This window comes from Scyliorhinus canicula, chromosome 11 (genome assembly GCF_902713615.1).
Source record: "Scyliorhinus canicula chromosome 11, sScyCan1.1, whole genome shotgun sequence".
In the NCBI taxonomy this organism is placed as follows: domain Eukaryota; kingdom Metazoa; phylum Chordata; class Chondrichthyes; order Carcharhiniformes; family Scyliorhinidae; genus Scyliorhinus; species Scyliorhinus canicula.
Window position 1 is genome coordinate 13,732,624 of NC_052156.1, and position 19,639 is coordinate 13,752,262.

The window sequence follows — 19,639 nt, forward strand, 5'->3', positions numbered from 1 at the left end:
CTCTTATTTCACAATCATTTCAAGATTGCGATTGAAAGCGGCAGGGTGAAACTACTTTCTGGATTTTGAGCAATTACTGGAGGAAGAGACGTTTCCAGAAATACGATGCTGAGAAAACACAGAAAGCTCCCCATTGTCCCACCCAACCTATCAAATACGTCTCTAAAGAAAATAATTTTACAAAAGCAAATCCTTTCTGAATTATCCTTTGGGTTCTTAACAAAAGTCATGTGTCAGGCATTGAAATTTGAGCTAGTCATGAAAAATGCAAAACAACATTTGGCCGGGACATGGTTTCATTCGTTTCTGTTTCCTCCTTTCCCAAAGGCCCGAGTCATGCTGAAGTGAAGTTCAGCAGCACATTTGATACCTTTCCAAAGGAGGGTCTCAACAGTGAGCGCTGTTCAACCACAAAGGCACCACAACTGAGACAGTCTTTCTTTTTCCCCAGTGTCCACGCTTTGCAACAGGAGTGGCTGGGTAAGCAATTAGGAACAAAATCTTGAACTGAGTTGCACCCTCATCACAGAGCGCCCCACCCAACACCCCTTCCCTAACTGAGAGGCTCTGAAAAAAATCGTAGCAAATCCAACTTGGCCCAGGGCGGTACGCAGCACAGTGGTTAGCACTGCTGCCTACGCTGCTGAGGACCTGGGTTCGAATCCCGGCCTTGGGTCACTGTCCGTGCGGAGTTTGCACATTCTTCCCGTGTCCGCGTGGGTTTCACCCCCACAACCCAAAGATAGGGCAGCACGGTAGCATTGTGGATAGCACAATGGCTTCACAGCTCCAGGGTCCCAGGTTCGATTCCGGCTTGGGTCACTGTCTGTGCGGAGTCTGCACATCCTCCCTGTGTGTGCGTGGGTTTCCTCCGGGTGCTCCGGTTTCCTCCCACAGTCCAAAGATGTGCAGGTTAGGTGGATTGGCCATGATAAATTGCCCTTAGTGTCCAAAATTGCCCTTAGTGTTGGGTGGGATTACTGAGTTATGGGGATAGGGTGGAGGTGTTGACCTTGGGTAGGGTGCTCTTTCCAAGAGCCGGTGCAGACTCGATGGGCCGAATGGCCTCCTTCTGCACTGTAAATTCTATAATAAAAATATATGCAGGGTAGGTGGATTGGCCACGCTAAATTACCCTTCAATTGGGCAAAAATAAATAATTGGGTACTCTAAATTTATAAGAACAAAAATCCACCTTGGCCCTCGTTGAAATAAAAACAGAAAATGCTGGAAATACTCTCTAAAGATGCGCGACAGCAACATCAAGCCTTCTTCAACAGCACTTTCCAAATCCGCAACCCCGCATGTTCTTCTCCCAGGCACACACCATCCTGACTTGGAACTATATCGCTGATCGTTCGTTGTCTCATTTTGTTCTTCTTCTCTTGGCTTCTCCCATTTTACTTGGGGTCGTCTCAATGCTGGTTGATCACCTTTCTCCATCTCCTCCTGAGAGTCACCCAATACTCTTCCAATCCCGTTACGTTAAAGTATCTCGCCACCGCATCTTTCCACCTGGCCTTGGACCTTTCTCTTCCCCTTCTACAGTCACTCACCTCGCCACCCATAATAGATGACCATATCACTTCAAAATTGTCTTGGATACTTTCTTCAATGCTCCCACAATCTCCACTGGCCCCCTTGATGTGTGTTGATTGCTGATTTTGACCTTTTTCATTACTCCACGCTTTCATCTCAGCATCTGCATCTTATACATAGAATCCCAGCATGCAGAAGGAGGCCATTCGGCCCATTGAATCTGTGCCGGCCCTCCAAAAGACCACAATACCCAGCCCCCCCCGACCCCCCCCTCCCTATACCCACCTAACTTTTGGACAGGAAGGGCAATTTAGCATGATCAATCTACCTAACCTGCACATCTTTGGACTGTGGGAGTTAACCAGAGCACCCGGAGGAAACCCAAGCAAACACAGGGAGAAAGTGCAAACTCCACACAGATGGTCGCCCATTGTTGGAATCAAACCCAGGTCCCTGGCGCTGTGAGGCAGCAGTGCTAACCACTGTGCTGGCCCCAATTTATCAGTAAAATGTCATTGTTCTTCTCTTCTTGGTGTTGCTCAAGTCCCTGCACCATGGCTGGTCACGTAGAGTTTTCCTTTCAGTCTTACTTTTCTATGACATAACTCTGCACTACAGTTCTTCCAATTACTCCAACCAGAGCCGTTCCTTCACTGTTGCTGGGTCAAAATCCTAGAACTCCCTCCTTAACAGCACTGTGGGTGTACCTACACCACATGGACTGCAGTGGTTCAGGAAGGCAGCTCACCACCACCTTCTCAATGTCACTTAGGGATAGGCAATAAATGTTGGCCTAAACAGTGACACCCACATTCCACAAATAAATATTTTTTAAAACAAGGTAGGAGTGCAAGGGATGATGGTTCATGGTAAAGGATGATGATAATGAGGCCAGGCTTGAAATATAAATTGGATTCAGAGGTGTAAAAGTTTACAGCAGAGTACCTGACAGGAGGGAAGTAAACAGGTGAAAAGGGCCATTGAATGAACAAAGTTAAGTGGACTCCAAAGGTGCTGGAACTCCATTGGCCATGTTCAGATGGAGGAGACTCCACCGTCAACACAGATCCTCTTCGAATGGCTGTGTGGCAGCCATCACCCATCACCAGCTCCTGCTTTCGGCAGCAGAAAGTGGGAGTGGTGAGGGTGAAAGGTTGTTAATCTCAAAAGTTAGGGCCGGAAAACTGTGAAGTTCAGCACGGACCCGGCTATCAAAGCAGGCACCTTTTCACGACACAGAGCTGAGTATCGCCTTAGGTGATGGCCACTAGCTAAGCCACAAGGAAACTGGCACCAAGGGGAGAGATATCCATTTGAAATCCCCCTATCATTTCTGTTATCTGCATTGTGGATCTTGGATGGAGATATCCACGTTCTGCATTTGCAGATACTGCTGGAGGTAAGGCTGATGGCAAACTCCGCCTCTTATTGAATATTCCACTATGTACAATTCTGACTTAGCATGAGGCTCTACATAGAACTCTCTCTCAGCATACTATTTTCATCATATATCACTGATGATGTAGAATATCCATTTACGTATTTTGGATGAACCCTTTATACTACTTTGCTCACTATAACTTTGAGGTAAGAGTGGTGGAACCCCCAGGAAAATGGTCCAGATGCTGTTGACAACACTTTCCCCAGGATTTCCACAGCTATGGGAAAATCTAAAGGACAATTGGGATAATCCCGACAGAAACACATGCTCCATTCCTCCTAAGAGTATATTATTTTATTCCAGGAGGTGCCAATGAGCCCACCTTGTTGCCTGTACAATGTACAGAATTAAGTTTGCTTCTTTTGGGGTGGCAGTGGTCACAGGACTATTTGTGGCACAGGTTACATCACCACATGGTGAAGCATGGCAAAGAGATTTCCCAGCTGTATTCCTGGATAAACAGTGTCCCCTTAACAGCAAAGCTTCAGGGAGAGCTAAGGGGCAGAAAGTGTAAGGTGTAAACACCACATATTTTCATCACTAATCAAATGGCTCCCCAACTTTTCTGAATCTTGGAGAATGTCAAAAAAAAAACTGCAAAACCTCCAGGAAACACCATTCAAACCAGATGAATCAGAGACAGTCAGAGTTAAAGGAGAGCTGTCAGAGACGGTCAGTTAAAGGTAAGGTGCCAGAGAAAGGAGGAGAAAGAGACATGCCAGAGTTAAAGGGGGAGTACAGAAACAGAGTTAAAGGGGAGGTACCAGAGAGAGGAGAAATTGAAGGGGTGATGCCAGAGACACTCGAGCGTTAAAGAGAATGAATGGGAAGAGGATATTGAGTGCATGGATTTAGAAAAATGAGGAACTGATTTTTTTTTTTAAGGAAATGGAAGCGAATTTCAAGGTAGTTTGAGGAGTGAGTCTGAAGACAGGTAAATCTACAGAGAATGGGACTTTAAAATTACAAAATTGGTAGTCATTAAATGTTAAATGGATGAATTTGATGACTTGGGGTTAGAAGTGGAAGAGGAAGAAATTCAACTGTTCACATGCCACAAAGGGTGGCACAATCAGAATGCATACCCAAAGACGTCAATAAGAGGTCCAGGGACTTGGAGCTCACTGGAATTAGAACATAGAACGGTACAGCACAGAACAGGCCCTTCGGCCCTCGATGTTGTGCCGAGCAATGATCACCCTACTCAAACCCACGTATCCACCCTATACCCGTAACCCAACAACCTCCCCCCTTAACCTTACGTTTTTTTAGGATACTACAGGCAATTTAGCATAGCTAATCCACCTAACCTGCACATCTTTGGAATGTGGGAGGAAACCGGAGCACCCGGAGGAAACCCACGCACACATGGGGAGGACGTGCAGACTCCGCACAGACAGTGACCCAGCCGGGAACCAAACCTGGGACCCTGGAGCTGTGAAGCATTTATGCTAACCACCATGCTACCGTGCTGAGCAAGGTACAGATGTCAACTTGTTCTGATTCAGCTTCCTGATTGGAAGCATAGGAATTTTGGCCTGTTAAACCGGCTGTAGGGGAGAGGGAGGAAGGGCTGGGGAGAGTTCTAAACAGTGGGGCTAAGTACAGGCTGGCAATGACCTGTGGTATACATGTGTGTGACCAAGTGGACAAGGCTCACCAAGGAAGGCACCAGGCTCATGGAGAGACTTTGCAGGAAGTTGCAGGCATGGGAAATGAGTGCACAAACCTCCTAATAACCCACCTACTCTTTCCTTCAACTACCACCTGCCCCCTCATGTAGCAGAGTCTGCAAATTGTACATTGGACCTATCAGCCATCTGAGAACTTGTCAAACTGGAGTAGAAGCAAGTCATCCTCGATCCTTAGGGACTGCCTAAAAAGCGTCTATTTGTGCAGCCAGGAGAAACACTTCTGTTTCTCCAGGCTCCACAGAAATTAAACTTTTAAAACCTTTTCTTACTTTAAAAAAAAACTGACCCGACTCCGGTGACTCTAAGGTCAAGTCCTAGGACAACTCTGCGAAGCTTATGGAAGCTAAATGCTACCCATTTGCTGATCCCAACTATGGTCAGGCACCACCATGGGCAAGAGTACACCAACTCGCTGTTGCAGGGTGTCCCATGCCTGTTCCAGGCAGGCACCTGTAACATGGGGAGGCAGTGGCCTAGTGGAATTGTCACTGGACTAGTAATTCAGCGACCCAGGGTAATGTTCCGGTGTCCCGGGTTCACCTGAGCAGGTGGTGAAATTTGAATTAATTAAAATCTGGCAATGAATGCCGATTTGCCGTACAAACCCACCTGGTTCACTAATGTCCTTCAGGGAAGGAAATCCACTGCCCAAGAGTACCCAATTATTTTTTTCCAATCAAGGGGAAATTTAGCGTGGCCAATCCACTTACCCTGCACATCTTTATGGGTTGCGGGGGTGAGACCCACGCAGACACAAGGAGAATGTGCAAACTCCACACGGACAGTGAGCCGGGTCCTCAGCGCCGTGAGGCAGCAGTGCTAACCACTGCACCACCGTGCTAATCTGCTGCCCTAACTCTGTTTCGCCTACATGTGACTGCAGACCCACACAGCGATGCGGTTGACTCTTAACTGACCCCCACTGAAATGGGCTAGTAAGCCACTCAGTTCAAGGGCAATTAGGGATGAAAACAAATGCTGGCCCAGCCAGCGACGTCTTCATCACAAGAACGAATAAAAAGGGAACATCTAAAGTCGTCAGCCAGCATGCGTTGAGGACAAATTAAGCCCGAGAGGTCACAAACTAAAATTCAAACTTGTGAAGCAGCTGCGCTTCACACAGTAGGCGATCGTCATTGGGAGTGAATTTCCTGGAAACACGATTGAAGCTGGGACTCATTTACAAAACAGTCAGATGCTGTAAGAGCAAGAGGGCTGAAGGGACTTCTTCATCTGGTGATCTTGCAATGCATGAGCACAGCACATGATATTTGCAGTGTAAAACATTTTTAACACAAATTATAAATAAAAAGAAACAGCCACAAATCGAACTACAATTTCTGAAACTTATATATGCATGAATTTCCAATGAACTTTTGTTTGGTTTGGCTATTTGTGGTTTGTAGGCTGGAGATGGGTTGCCTGTCCAAATGTTACTAGTTTTTAAATTAGGAAATATCACACTTTTCTAATTGTTTTCTGAGTTTAGCAGCTACTCTGGTTGCCAACAGTGATTAAACGTATTCCTGGAGGATTCATCAGATAGCTTTTTAGAGGACCGAAATTCGTCTTGAATCAAGACCAGCTGTAACTAGCTACAAATGGGGAATACTGGGCAAGCATTATTCAGTGGTTATTAATATTTGAGTATTTTGGGTGCTTTTACTAAATTAAAAATTGTCATGTGAAACTCAGGAAGCATAAATCATGCAAATGTGGATCACAATTTAACTGGGTTCGCTACTCGTTTACAAATGCAAATGAACTAGGTTTGTCCTTCCAGTGCACAACTTGGAAAGTTTGCTAATGAAATCAGAGGATATAATGGTTTTTTGTAAAGGAGGAATTGTTAACCAAACATACTAAAATCGATTCAGTTTATAGGAATTGTGTTGATGACAAAATAAGTTTACTTGCATCTACCCATTTTAAACACAGTAATTGTCCATTGCCACGGCATTGACGCATTGAAAGGATGAATAAAATGGACTGTGGTGCAAAATGGCAACCAGCTGCTTTGCATTGCGATAGGCTGAAGTACGGTTTTGTGTCCAAAGCAATTATTAATGCAGCTGGACTAGGGGGTGCTCCTTTGTAACAGTTAGGGTTGCCAACCTTCTAGACTTAGCCTGGAGTCTCCAGAAATCGAAGATCAAAGTCCAGGACACTGTTGTGTGCAACCCTGGAGAAACATCATCGTGACTTTGAACATCCCTCTTTATCGGGTATAAAAATACTAAAAATGTGGGCCGGGGGGGTGTGGGGGCTGTTTGGCGGAGAGTCAAATGAGTCCTTTTGCTTTCCAATTGGTGTAGGAAGGCAGCGTGTCGCAAGGGTGATGTGTTGGCCGACTAATGGCTGGAGCGTGAGAGTGAGTCATGCGATGAATCCTCCAGGAATACATTTAATCACAGTTGCCGACCAGAGTCGCTGCTAAATTCACAGGAAACAGCGTGTAAAATGTGGGTATTTCCTCATTTAAAGACAAGTAACATTCGGACAGGCAATCTATCTCCAGCCGACAAACCACAAATAACCAGGCCACAAAGAACACAAATTCCACTGGTTATGTCTATAATCCATTGCAACATTTTAATAATCTTTATCTTTATTATTGTCACAAGTAGGCTTACATTAACACCGCAATGAAGTTACTGTGAAAAGCCCCTAGTCGCCACAGGATTTCTTCTCAGGAATTATAAGCACCTTTGAGCATTCACAAATCAACGGGAAAATGAATAGTATTTTTCTAGCTCTTTTCCACTAGGCCAACTCATCAATTAACACGTGAAACAGGAATTCTCGAAAGCAGCCTCGATTCGAGAAACTATTTAAGTAAATTGAGCGAAAGTTCAAAAGGACACCTGCTTCCATTGTCAAACTGCTCTGTCATGAACCTTTTCTTTGCCCTGGTCTTGAACCCCCATATCCCTCATTTATTTCCTCAGGCCCGCTGCTTCTCGTTTCCCGGTTCGACAGCAGAAACATTTGCTATTATAACATACCGCTGAGCGTTAACAAGGCCGCAAGTTACTTTGTATTCAGCGAGAAATCTATTCATGTAGTTGGAAGAGCATTAGTTGTATATTTGTCTCTCTCTTTTCACAACAGAACACTTTCTGGGTGCATTCTTCGCACTGTAGTTTGCACATGCTCTCAAAAGGTCCGGAAGTTTAAAAGTAAACCCGAAAACTGTACTTTGAATACCTTCGGTGTTGGAATTTTCTGACAGCGGATTGGATCTAGAAGTTGACGGCAGAGGCAATGTAAGATGGAGAGCCTGAAAGTGACCCTACACAACTGCTCGCACACAGTGGTTAGCTCAAGTCAATTATTTGCCCAGTTTCCTCCCGAGCTTGTTGCTACTCCACGGTTTTACATATTTCCTAACATCAGTGTACAGTGGTTAAATCAAAACTTCCCCTTTCTGCAGCTTGAGTCTGGATTACCTTGTGGTAACATACAGAGGTCCTGCAAAATTAATACATTGAACAGCCAAGAGATGAATTCCCTCCTCGTCATAATATTCCCAGCCTTTCATTCCGTTGTGCTCCGTCCCAATCCCAAGGATAGCAGCCTGTTGCAAGGCCTGTGCCACCGTTAACTGTTGAGGTCTGCTGGCTAAGTCAAGGGCCAGTGACTTATTTTCTTCCCTGTGGAAATGAATGGAGACTCACCGTACAGCAATATCCCAGGTAATCACAAAGAGCTTAGAAATGAACTCAAGTCAGTGTTGCGAGGAACAGGAGAGTTCCCTCGATGACCTGGACAATATCTATCCCTCAGCCAACACCTAAAAAAAGATTCTGGCTCGTTATCACATTGCTCTTTGTGGGAGCTTGCTGTGCACAGATTGACAACTGCATTTCCTACATTACAACAGTTTACTGCGCTTCAAATTGTAAATCGATTTTGAAGCTTTTTGGGGATGTTCAGAAGTTGGGAAAGTAGCTTTATTCATTGTAGAATCACTAGCACTACTGTTTGACTTCCAAATGAAGTGTAGTGTATAGAATGTTTTGCAAAGGTAGGGGTACAATACTAACTAATCAGTCATGTTTGGATACCAAGGCGGGATTAATAAACTACAGCTATGCAACTGGCCTACTTGCTAAACAACCCTACGTAGTAACAAAACAGGGCATTCTAGCGATTGAGAGGAAAGTGCATTAAGACAGGTTTGGAGGTGCACGAGAACTCTTATTAATGCCATTCTCATCCCCTATCCCAACCTAATTAAATGTTTCAAGTACAAAATACTCCTTTAATGACGCCAAAAAGACTGTTTCATTCCACATATTTATTTTCAATATACAAATGAAGCACACTGGAGCAATGAAAATAAACCACAGAATGATAACATGTGTGTGATACCCATTAGCCCCCAAAACATTGTTGTTAGGTATGTAATGCTAAGAAACACTGTAGTTATTCTCTCATCCAGGAACTAGCTGGATAGCTAGCAGGCTGAACAGTACAAATGGTTAAGACATTATTTAAAGAATAAAATGGAAAGGCAGTACTCCACTTATGTTACATTTCAGTTAGAACACAGTTCTAGAAACCTTTGAGCATCTCAAATGGGGGTGGGGGGTGGGTATGAAATATATCACCATAAATACAGTTGGCACAATACCCCTTCCCCCACTCAACCCTACCCATTCATTGTTTTATTAAGTGCTCCCTCCTTATAAATGTGGGAGTTTACCAAGTTAGTTCTGAATTTGCAGTCTTCATTATTTCAAATTGGCTCATAAAAAGCTTCTAATGATTAGAGTTAAGGTAGAAAGGGACAGAAGTTTGATGGCTTGACTTGGTGATGGTTGCTGTTCATCACTAACATGATTACATCAAGTCCATACTCCAAGCAGTTCTTGGGACGCATTTGTTTTAAGTCAGGGTCTCCCCTTTGGTTACCTACAAAACAAAACCAAGAGAGTATACCATTAACGGCAGGTCCTCCTCACAAACAAGATCACTTCACTGCTTAAGCTGCACCCCAGTTCATCCAGGGACTCTCCATATCACACCCAAAGTATGACCATGAAGGTGAAGTAGGTAAAACCTTCACTTGGAGTAGGGGTGGAGAAAACCGGGAAAAAAAGTCAGAACTGAAAAAGCCACAGAGCGAATCGTCTTATTCTGTCAATTCAACAACAATAAAAATAATCACATAGAAAAATTATTACTTCCCTACAGAATAGCATTCCTGCTACTAGGTTCACATTACTGCAACACCTACATGTCAGACCATCCCTCTTGGATCCACTCCTCGGGGAGTTGAGGAGCTGTGGGGCACACAATACATTTACCATAGAAGCCTTTACATTTTGTTTCAGCAGTGGGGGTTTTCTGGGGCTTGGGGCAGCAGCCAATAGCGCACACCTTTTCTCTGTTTGTACACTGAAGTAGAAACAGCTTCGGTCGAGACAAGCTTCGGAAGTACCTGTTGCGTCCTCCAGATGCAAGGGTCTCATCCAAGAGCCTTTGAGCACTGGGCGTCCATAAATGGTCAACATCGTGACTATAAAATGATCACTGTTGGAGGTTCGGCAAATTGGGACCATTTGAAGTTTTAGATGGAGGAATGAGCTAAGGAACTGCATGTTCCTTAATGGGCGGCACTGTGACACAGTGATTAGCACTGCTGCCTCACAGCGCCAGGGATCCGGATTAAATTCCAGCTTGGGTGACTGAGTGGAGTTTGCGCTTCTTCACAGTGTCTGTGTGGGCTTCCTCCGGGTGCTCTGGTTCCTCCCACAGCCGAAAGGTGTGCAGATGAGGTGGACTGGCCATGCTAAACTACCCCTTAGTGTCCAGGGATGTACAGGTTAGGTTATAGGGCTAGCTTGGGAGAATGGCCCCAAGTAGGGTGCTCTTTTAGAGGGTCGGTGCAGACTTGATGGGCTGAATGGCCTCTTTCTGCACTGAAGGGATTCTATGTTATAAAGTAGTGAGTGGATAGGTACAAAAATTTAATATTGAACCTCAAGTGCACAGAACGTCAAAACAGGTGAAAGTTACACTGACCTGTAAAGTGCAAAGTTTAACATGTGCCACATTTTCTCTTCTTAAACTTTAAATTTGCAAATCTATAGTTCTTGAGTAAACTTTTACTACGATTAGCCAATGACTCCATTATCAATATAACATTTAACAAGCAGGATAAGTGAACTAAATCCACTTTTCCAGTTGTGCAAGTCCTATTTTGGACAGTACATTATCAGCAGGATATCACTCAATAATTTGTCAGAATAAAGTGCACTAATATTGTATAACTAGGCTCACGAAATTGGCCATGCTTCACATACTCCGTGTCAAGTGGCAATCACTTTTCCAGGCTGTTAAAGCGAGCTTGAAGCTGAGCATTTACCGGCAGTGATGCTCTTTGAAATGAAACGCTTTCACTTCTGGAATTGGAGTTTGAGACTGACTCAGGCTGCAGAGTTAAAAGGCTCTTCAGTCTGTTGGAGATCAGGGAACCGTTGTGAAATTAGGTCTGAGCAGCTGTTAGTGGGAAAGCATAAAGCTGTCCTGTCAGAGTCAGGGCTGACAGGGGGTAACCAGCACAGGAAATGGAGAATTCCACATGGTGCAGGAGAGACGTTATTTAGAGGGTGGAATCAAAACACATTGCTAGGGCTCCAGATGCTGCACTTTATCTGAAAACATTCTGACGTTAATGCCGGCTGTCCGCATGAAAGGTTTCATTTCAGAGTCCAAATTTCAAGGAAAAACTGGTTAGAAGATTCACAAGGGCTAGACAGGATAGATACTCGGGGGCTGTTGTCAGTGGCTGGAGAATCTAGAATTGGGGACGGGACGGGGGTACATGGGACATAGCCGCAGGATCAGGCGTCATGAATGAAAAAATGAAAATTAAAATCGCTTATTGTCACAAGTAGGCTTCAAATGAAGCTACTGTGAAAAGCCCCTAGTCGCCACATTCCGGTGCCTGTTCGGGGAGGCTGGTACGGGAGTTGAACCGTGCTGCTGGCCTGCCTTGGTCTGCTTTAAAAGCCCGCTATTTAGCCCAGTGTGCTAAACCAGCCCCTAATCCATTTCAGACCGAGATGGGGAAAATTATTTCTTCCCCCCCCCCCACGGAGGGTTGTGAATCTTTGGAATTCCCCAGTCCAGAGGGCTTTAGCTGGTCAGTCATTGAATATATTCAAAGCAAAGATTAATTAATTTTTGGACTCTTTAGGGAATCAGGAAATTGAGAAAGTGAAGTTGAATTCGGAGATGAGCCATGATCTTATTGAATGGTCCAGCGGGCTCAAAAGGGCCATAGAGCATCCTGCTATTTCTTAGGTTAAGAGTTTTTTAAAAAAGGTAAAAATAATTCCAAACTTATATGAAATTGTACTGAATCACAAACTCCATATCCTGAATTCCTTAACACATCACAATGAAATGTCCATAGCATCATAGAGTCATCGAGGTTTACAGCATGGAAACAGGCCCTTCGGCCCAACCTGTCTATGCCGCCCAGTTTTTTTTAACCACTAAACTAGTCCCAATTGCATACAAATGTCCTTGGTTTATCAGAACAGATTTCACCCAACCACAGATACCAGACTGGTGAAATTGAGGGGGGGGGGGGGGGGGGGGGGAGAAACACTGCTGAAAGCTGTAATTAACCAAAGAATTCAGTATTTTCTCACAATATAATTTTCCAATCCACAATAAATTCAACCAGGTCCCTCTTACCCTTGCTTCGATGTATTCAATCCTCCGTTCTAGTGCTGTCAGTTTTTCATTCAGTGTAGCTAGCCGGGAACGGCAGGACATGTCTGCAAAAGAAAACGCCACACTTTACCTTTCAGTGGACATGTAGTATTCCTTTTGACAGCACAAAGCTGTGAATTAACACCACCCCTAACCACCAAGTTTCTGTGTACTTTGTGCCGGATACATCAGCAATACTGCAGCAAATGCGTTGGATACTTTAAGGCAAGAAGTTTCAGTACGAGGAAGCAAAGATTTCTGGTGCCTTTCACAATGTCAGGATGAGATAAAGCATTTTACAGTAAATCCAATACTTCTGAAGTATAGTTGCTGCAGTAATAATACAAAACATTCAACGAGCTCCCAGAAACAAGGTGATAACGACTAGCTCATTTGTTTTAAAGATATTGGTTGAGGAAAAGCTATTGGCTACAGCACCATGGAGAACTGCCCTAATCTTGTATGAAATAACATTCTCTCCAATTTATTTTAGGATGCGATCTACCGGCCGTGCCTCACCAAAATCGGGACAGGCCACCGCCAGGATTCCCGATGGCCATTTCGCCTCATGAGCTCTAACCGGCCATTGGTCTTGCACGTTTAAGTGAGTTTAAAAATTCGCTTAGCCGCGCTAACACCGGATGGAACGGCCACCCAGCATCAATCGGCCTTGCCGAGGAGACCCCAGTCGACCGCCGATTACTACCGGTCACCGTGCCTGCACGGGGGGGGGGGGGGGGGGGGGGGGGGGGGGGTCTCCCAAGCAATCGGAGGCCCCTGGGCACCCTGGCACTGCCACCTGGGCACCCTGGCATTGCCACTCTGGATGTTCCACTCTGGCATTGCTAGGATGCTAAGGTGGCACTGCCAAGCAGGGGCACTGTCAGGGTAGCAGTGTCAAGATGCCATGCTGGCATTCTGCCCACACCGGGGAGCGGGCTTAGGGTTGTCCTGCCGGTATATGGTGGGGCTTGAAGACCCCACTCCTAACAGATGAGTTGGGACATTGGGGATGGGTTCAGAAGGGGGGGGGGGGGGGGGGGGGCGGCACAGTGTCGAGAGATCGGGTGTCATTTAATAATACCGCCCCTTGCGGAGGAGCCGGGAGTGCAGGAGGCGAAAGAGGCCGGTGTTCTGGCCTTTGCGTCCCTGGTAGCCCGGCGGAGGATTCTTCATCAGTGGATGAACGCAAGGCCCCCAAGCGCGGAGTCCTGAGCCAACGACAGGGTTTCTCAAGCTAGAGAAGGTGAAATTTGTCCTAAGGGGATCAGTGCAGGGATCTTCGGGTTGCTGCACAGCCGCACTACTCAGAGAGAACATTGTCCGAGGGGGCAGGTGAGCCCTCAGTTCGACAACTCGCCCAGAAGGCACGTCCCACTAACAGTGAACAAAGAGAATCCGGCAAGTTTATTTTGTGCCGCCATTCTAATTGCGAAACCAGCACTAGTTCTGGAGCACTGTAAAAACAGCTAGAGGCCATTGACTACAGAAATGCAGCTTGTTTAAATACACTGCAGCTCCACTCCCAGGCTCACTGCACACACTACTGGGACTGTGTGTGTGCATGTTACAAGACAGGCAAAACATGCAGCACTGGTTACTAAAAAATTTGCACATCAATAATTAGTAATGTGGTTTGAATTTCAGTTAAATGCAGTGGTGCGTGTATAAAATTTGCATGCAATGTTCACCTGCACAGTGAAAGAACGAAGACGGGGTGGCGGGGAAGATAATTTGAGGTGAAGAATATCACATTTTAAGCAGCATGACACAATGCATTCCCGCAGTTATGACTCTTCTTACTGAGTATGGGTGCTGATGTACTAAACTGGTTGTTGCTGTCAAGTAGCACTGTAAGAGCAGATACCAGAATCTCCATTCAGGAATATTGGGGGGGGGGGGGGGGGGGGGGGGGGGGGGGGGGAAGAGATCCCTTGGATGATTAATGTGCATCCTTAGCATTCTTGTGGCTGGTTGCATAGCAACATGTGCCTATAAAGTACCAATTAAGATGACTCGAGCATCAAAAGAAATCAAAAGTGGCCACTTTTTCCAAATGGGCACAAATAATAAACTGCAAATCGTAAGCAAAAGGAAACTTATTAAAGTATAATTTGTTCCTTGTGTTAGCAATGCACTCAACTCCTCCGCTGCCCCCACCCATCCCCCAGTTGCATTAATCAAACTTCCCCCAGGCACTATGTACCCCCTTCTCCAGGGACACCGAGAGACAGAATCAAACACACAGCTGTGGGAGAGGGCTAGGCAGTCGAGCCAAAGGAGACCCCTTGGCTGCTTGCTGCTGGACAGCACAGCCACAGCGGCATAGTCCAGGGTGGGAATTTACGGTCGCGTCGGGCATGGAGGCGGGGACGTAAAATGCAGCGAGCCGTTCAAAACTCCATTGACTTCAGCGGGAACGGAAGATCCGGCCGGCCTTTCCATGCAAAACTGAAAGACGGAAAAATAAATGTCTACAATTCATTCAGAAGTCTGGCACACACTGTGGCACAGTGGTTAGCACTGCTGCCTCACGGCACCGAGGACCCGCGTTCAATCCCAGCCCCGGGTCACTGTCCGTGTGGAGTTTGCACCTTCTCCTCGTGTCTGAGTGGGTCTCACCCCGCAACCCAAAGATGTGCAGGGTTGGTGGATTGGCCATGCTAAATTGCCCCTGAATTGGAAACTCTGGAGCAATTTAATAACAGTTCAATCTTCATGCCTCTCCCCGAGCCCTTTAAAAGTACCAAAATAATCCATTCACCTTGATCTTTTAATGATACGCCCTTTTCAAAGTTTGAGATTCCTTTAACCAGCAACTGAGCCTGTGAACAAAATGTAGCCAATACACGGCTGGCTGGTCTGCATCTGAGTTTAGCAACGTTAGCTTCATCCCGCTGAACACTGTTCAGTGTTCAACCTCAAGGGACCAGAAACATGAACATTTAAAATGGAAAGAAAAATTCTAATGGGAGTTCCGGAGACAAGGGTTCGATCCCGTTGAATTTTAAATCTATCTGTTCGCTTTCTAGAAAACAACCAATCTGTTCTTTACCTCCGGCAACTTTATGTTTTTGATTCAGATTGCGAATGTTGGTATTTTTTCTAATTTTAACTGTGTTCTAGAAAGTCACTCTGCAATCAGGCACATCAATCTGTTCACCGTGGCCTTTCATTTCCCTTCTAACCGTCTGAATCTGCAGGACGTGGCCGTGTTATCTAAAGCCACTGTGTAGAAAACTATTTTCATTCCAATCCTCCATCTTGCTCCTCTGTAACTCTCTCGATTCCTCCACACCTCTGAAATCTCTGTGCTCTTCCAATTGTAGATTCCTACTCAGCCTGGTTTTCATTACTCTGCCATCGGTGGCCGTTCTTCAGCTGCCTGGGTCCCCAAGCTCAGGTATTCCCTCCCCAAATCTCACCCACTCCTCCTGAAAGACACCCTTAATAAACCTCTCTTTGTCCAGGTTCTGCTTGTCTCAATTTCTTGTTTTGTGTCTCGAGAGACAAATTTTGATTGGTAATCTTCTGTGAAGCCCTTACTCTGTTAAAGGCGCTATATAAATGCAAATTCTTTCATGGGCTTATTACATCTTTTAGTGTATATTATTTAGAAAACTTTCCTCACCATGTTAATTTGCTGTCTTTAAGGTTATGCGTTTTCTTACAATTACCTATACATTTGTGTTCAGCGACATAATCAATCAAAACCCATCTGCAAATCATTAACCGTTACCTATTATTATTATTAACCTAGAGGCTGCACGGGTGGCACAGTGGTTAGCACTGATGCCTCACAGATCCGGGTCCCAGGTTCGATCCCGGCCCTGGGTCACTGTCCGTGTGGAGTTTGCACATTCTCCCCGTGTCTGCGTGGGCCTCACCCCCACAACCCGAGGGATGAAATTACACTGGAGTGCCGGTCCAAATAATGCTACACTCTGTGTGAAGATGACATTAGGTCTGGTCTCCCTCCATGAAAGAACCACAGAGAGGTGACTTTTAAAGTTTGTTTCAATTTTTGACCTTATTTCTTCTCACCGAGTTCTCTTGAAGAACACTCTTCCTTGAAAGGCTGTGGGCAATTAGAGTTTGGATGGAGAAGGGCGATAGATTTTTGTCAGGCGAAGAAGGTATCAAGGAACATGGAGCGAAGGCAGGGAAATGCAGTTGATTGGTAGACCAGCTATGATCAACAGCCAGGTTTCAAGGGCCTACTTGCGTCCCTACTCCCAGAACAAGCTGTGACCAGTTGCATTTTAAAAAATTCTTGCATGGGAAGCGGATGCAGATGTCATTTGCTGGGCCAACACTCATTACCCATTGTGACTTGCCTTCAAGAAGAGTTGACTGCTGCTTATCCCCTGGGTAAACTTTGGATTTGCTGGGGGCGGCATGCGGCGCAGTGGTTAGCACTGGGACTGCGGCGCTGAGGACCCGGGTTTGAATCCCGGCCCTGGGTCACTGTCCGTGTGGAGTTTGCACATTCTCCCCACGTCTGTGTGGGTTTCACCCCCACAACCCTAAGATGTGCGGGGTAGGTGGATTGGCCACGCTAAATTGCCCCTTAATTGGAAAAAAAATAATTTGATACTCTAAATTTATTTTTTAAAAAGCTTTGGATTTGCTTTGTGGCCAGTTACTGGGGAAACAAAATTAAGTTTCTTAAAAAGAAAACTCTTCTAACTCGGTGAACTTGGTACGATAGTTAGTAAAGCCACCTGGAAAGTTGTCAGACTGAATGCTCATTTAGACTGCATTAGCTGATCTTAGTTCGGACACGGACAGGGGGAAGAGGCATGTAGCTTGATCAAGTAAATCAGAGCCTGTAGTATGATAGGGCAAGTAAATCAACCTCTGGGACATATACACAGATGGGGAACGATTAGCATACGTTTGGCAGAGATAGTGGCAGAGTAGTACTGTCACTGGACCAGGAATCCACAGGCCCATGGCAACTGGTGGAAATCAAATTCAATTAAGAAATCTGGAATTCAAAACCAGTCCTGGGGGGTGGGGGTCACATGATGCAAGCACGGAATTGCAACGTTTCCGTGGTCCCTGGTTCTACTCACAGTTTAATCCTCTCACGTGCTTACATGACCCATACTTACCCAATCCAGGAGTGAATGCTCCATATTATGTCCGCTGGAAGATTTCTGGCTAAGCGTTGGTGGCAAAATGCCGAGGAATCTTAAGAAAATCATCGACAAAAGAGAACAGCCAGAAGCAGCTGGGTGGAGCAGGCTCTGCATCGTGGCGGACTGGTCCTCAGATGGGCTCTCGAAGGTATTACAGCTGATGACTGCTCATATTGTTAAAGTTATTGACGATAAACTTGGCATGTTGGCACAGAATATCAGTGCTCATGAGATTGAACCGCAGAATACTAAGAGGCTCGCTGAAACGACAGGAGAGAATCCTGACTGTCGAAACTGGAACTTCCTCAGTTGAGGCCCGCTTGCAATCCTTGGAAAATCAGCCACGTGGTGGGTCAGCGGAGGGCGAGATTAAATTATCTGGGAGCTGGCTGCCACGTATTCTTAAACTGGATACGAAAGCTGGGCGTCTCAAATTAGAAAAGGCTCATTGTATCCTGTCTGTGATGCCTAGGGGCAATCAGCATCCCCATGATTATTCATTTTCATAACTTCGGAGATCACCAAAGAGTACTGGAAGCGACAAGGCCTGATGGGACCTTGCTGTATATGGGGCAACTGTCCCTTTCTTTCTGATGAAGGCTGTTGGAGTGAATTATGCCCTGCTTGATCCCACTGCACCGACGGTGGTATCCGACAGCTCTGTAAAGACATTCATCAGTCCTGCTCATGTCCTGGCTTTTGTGAGCGCCGTGGAAGGCAAAAATTTTGAGTAACAATCTGCAGTCCACTGTAAAACACAGACTCTATCCCTCGTTATTATACTTCCTGCCTGATCTTATGTTGCTATATATCGTGTTAACAGGGATTTGTTGGCAATCAAGCTATGTAATGAATGTTTTATCCTCAAGAATCACAGGGACTTCCATTTATCTTGGGTGACAGTGGCTAGCACTGCTACCACACAGCAGCAGGAACCCGGATTCAATTCTGGCCTTGGGGCACTCTCCGTGTGGGGTTTGCACTTTCAACGTTGTCTGCGTGGGTTTCCTCCAGGTGCTCCACTTTCCTCCCACAGTCCCAAAGATGTACAGGTTAGGTGGGGTTATGGGGTTGCAAGGGATCGGGCCGGGGCCTGGGTAGGGCGGTGCAGACTCGATGGGCCGAATGGCCTCCTTCTGAACTGTAGGGATTCTATGATGATCTTGAATGGAAAACACCCTTCAGCATGCTTCTTCGTAGTTATGATGTGGAGATGCCGGCGTTGGACTGGGGTGAGCACAGTAAGAAGTCTTACAACACCAGGTTAAAGTCCAACAGGTTTGATTCAAACACGAGCTTTCTGAGGAAGGAGCCGCACTCCGAAAGCTCGTGTTTGAATCAAATCTGTTGGACTTTAACCTGGTGTTGTAAGACTTCTTACTGTCTTCGTAGTTAAGGGGTGTTATGGTACGAGGGCTGTGTGATAGATATCCACCTTTTCTTCTTCTTATCCAGACGTTCGTTTATGATGGTAGACTATGTTTTATGGTCTTCTTGCATTAATAATGATAAATATTACTAGCAGTACTGCTGGGAAAGGATGGGGCGGGTGTGAGTGGATTATCTCCTAATGGGTGGGGTCAGAATTAGAGAAGGCATTCAGTACCCATTCCTATTCTGGCATATCTTATCTCCTCTCTTGAGGTGCCATGAAGGAAAGGTTGTAGCTCTACAGGTCCTCAGACACGTTGGGGAATGTCTCTTTAAAACTAATGTTGTTGCGAATGTTCAGTGTTTTTTTTTCTTTTTGGGTTAAAGGATTCTTAACTGGCTCCAGCAATGGTCCAGGCAAGTCTCCTTTCTGAGAAGACATTATAATGTGTTACTGGTACCTCCCCTGTCTCCAGTAGAGGCATGTTTATATACACCCCTGAACGGGACACGTAAATCTGATCCTATGTTTTCTTTGGCTGATTGAGCAATGGCAGTAACTACTTTGAAAATTTACCCCTGGAATGTGCAGGGAGTACATCATCCTATTAAGAGTAAAAAAGGTCTTCCCTTTCCTTCAAAAGAGAAATTGACATAGCTGGTTGCAAAAAAAACACTCATTTAGATAACAAGGAGTACTTAAAGTTGAAATGGAACGA

The 19,639-nt window shown here is 45.6% G+C and overlaps 1 protein-coding gene across 1 annotated transcript in view; it reads right to left on the reverse strand.

Annotated features, from left to right (window-relative positions):
• Window positions 1–8,954: 8,954 nt before the first annotated feature.
• The window catches only part of brk1 (BRICK1 subunit of SCAR/WAVE actin nucleating complex), a 31,455-nt gene continuing 20,770 nt past the window's right edge, over window positions 8,955–19,639 (reverse strand). The window contains exons 2-3 of the mRNA XM_038812300.1: window positions 12,388–12,470; window positions 8,955–9,591 (exon numbers count right to left, since the gene is read on the reverse strand). Of these exons, the coding sequence (XP_038668228.1) occupies window positions 9,565–9,591; window positions 12,388–12,470 (110 nt within the window). The 3' untranslated portion in view covers window positions 8,955–9,564. The remainder of the gene's footprint in view (window positions 9,592–12,387; window positions 12,471–19,639) is intronic.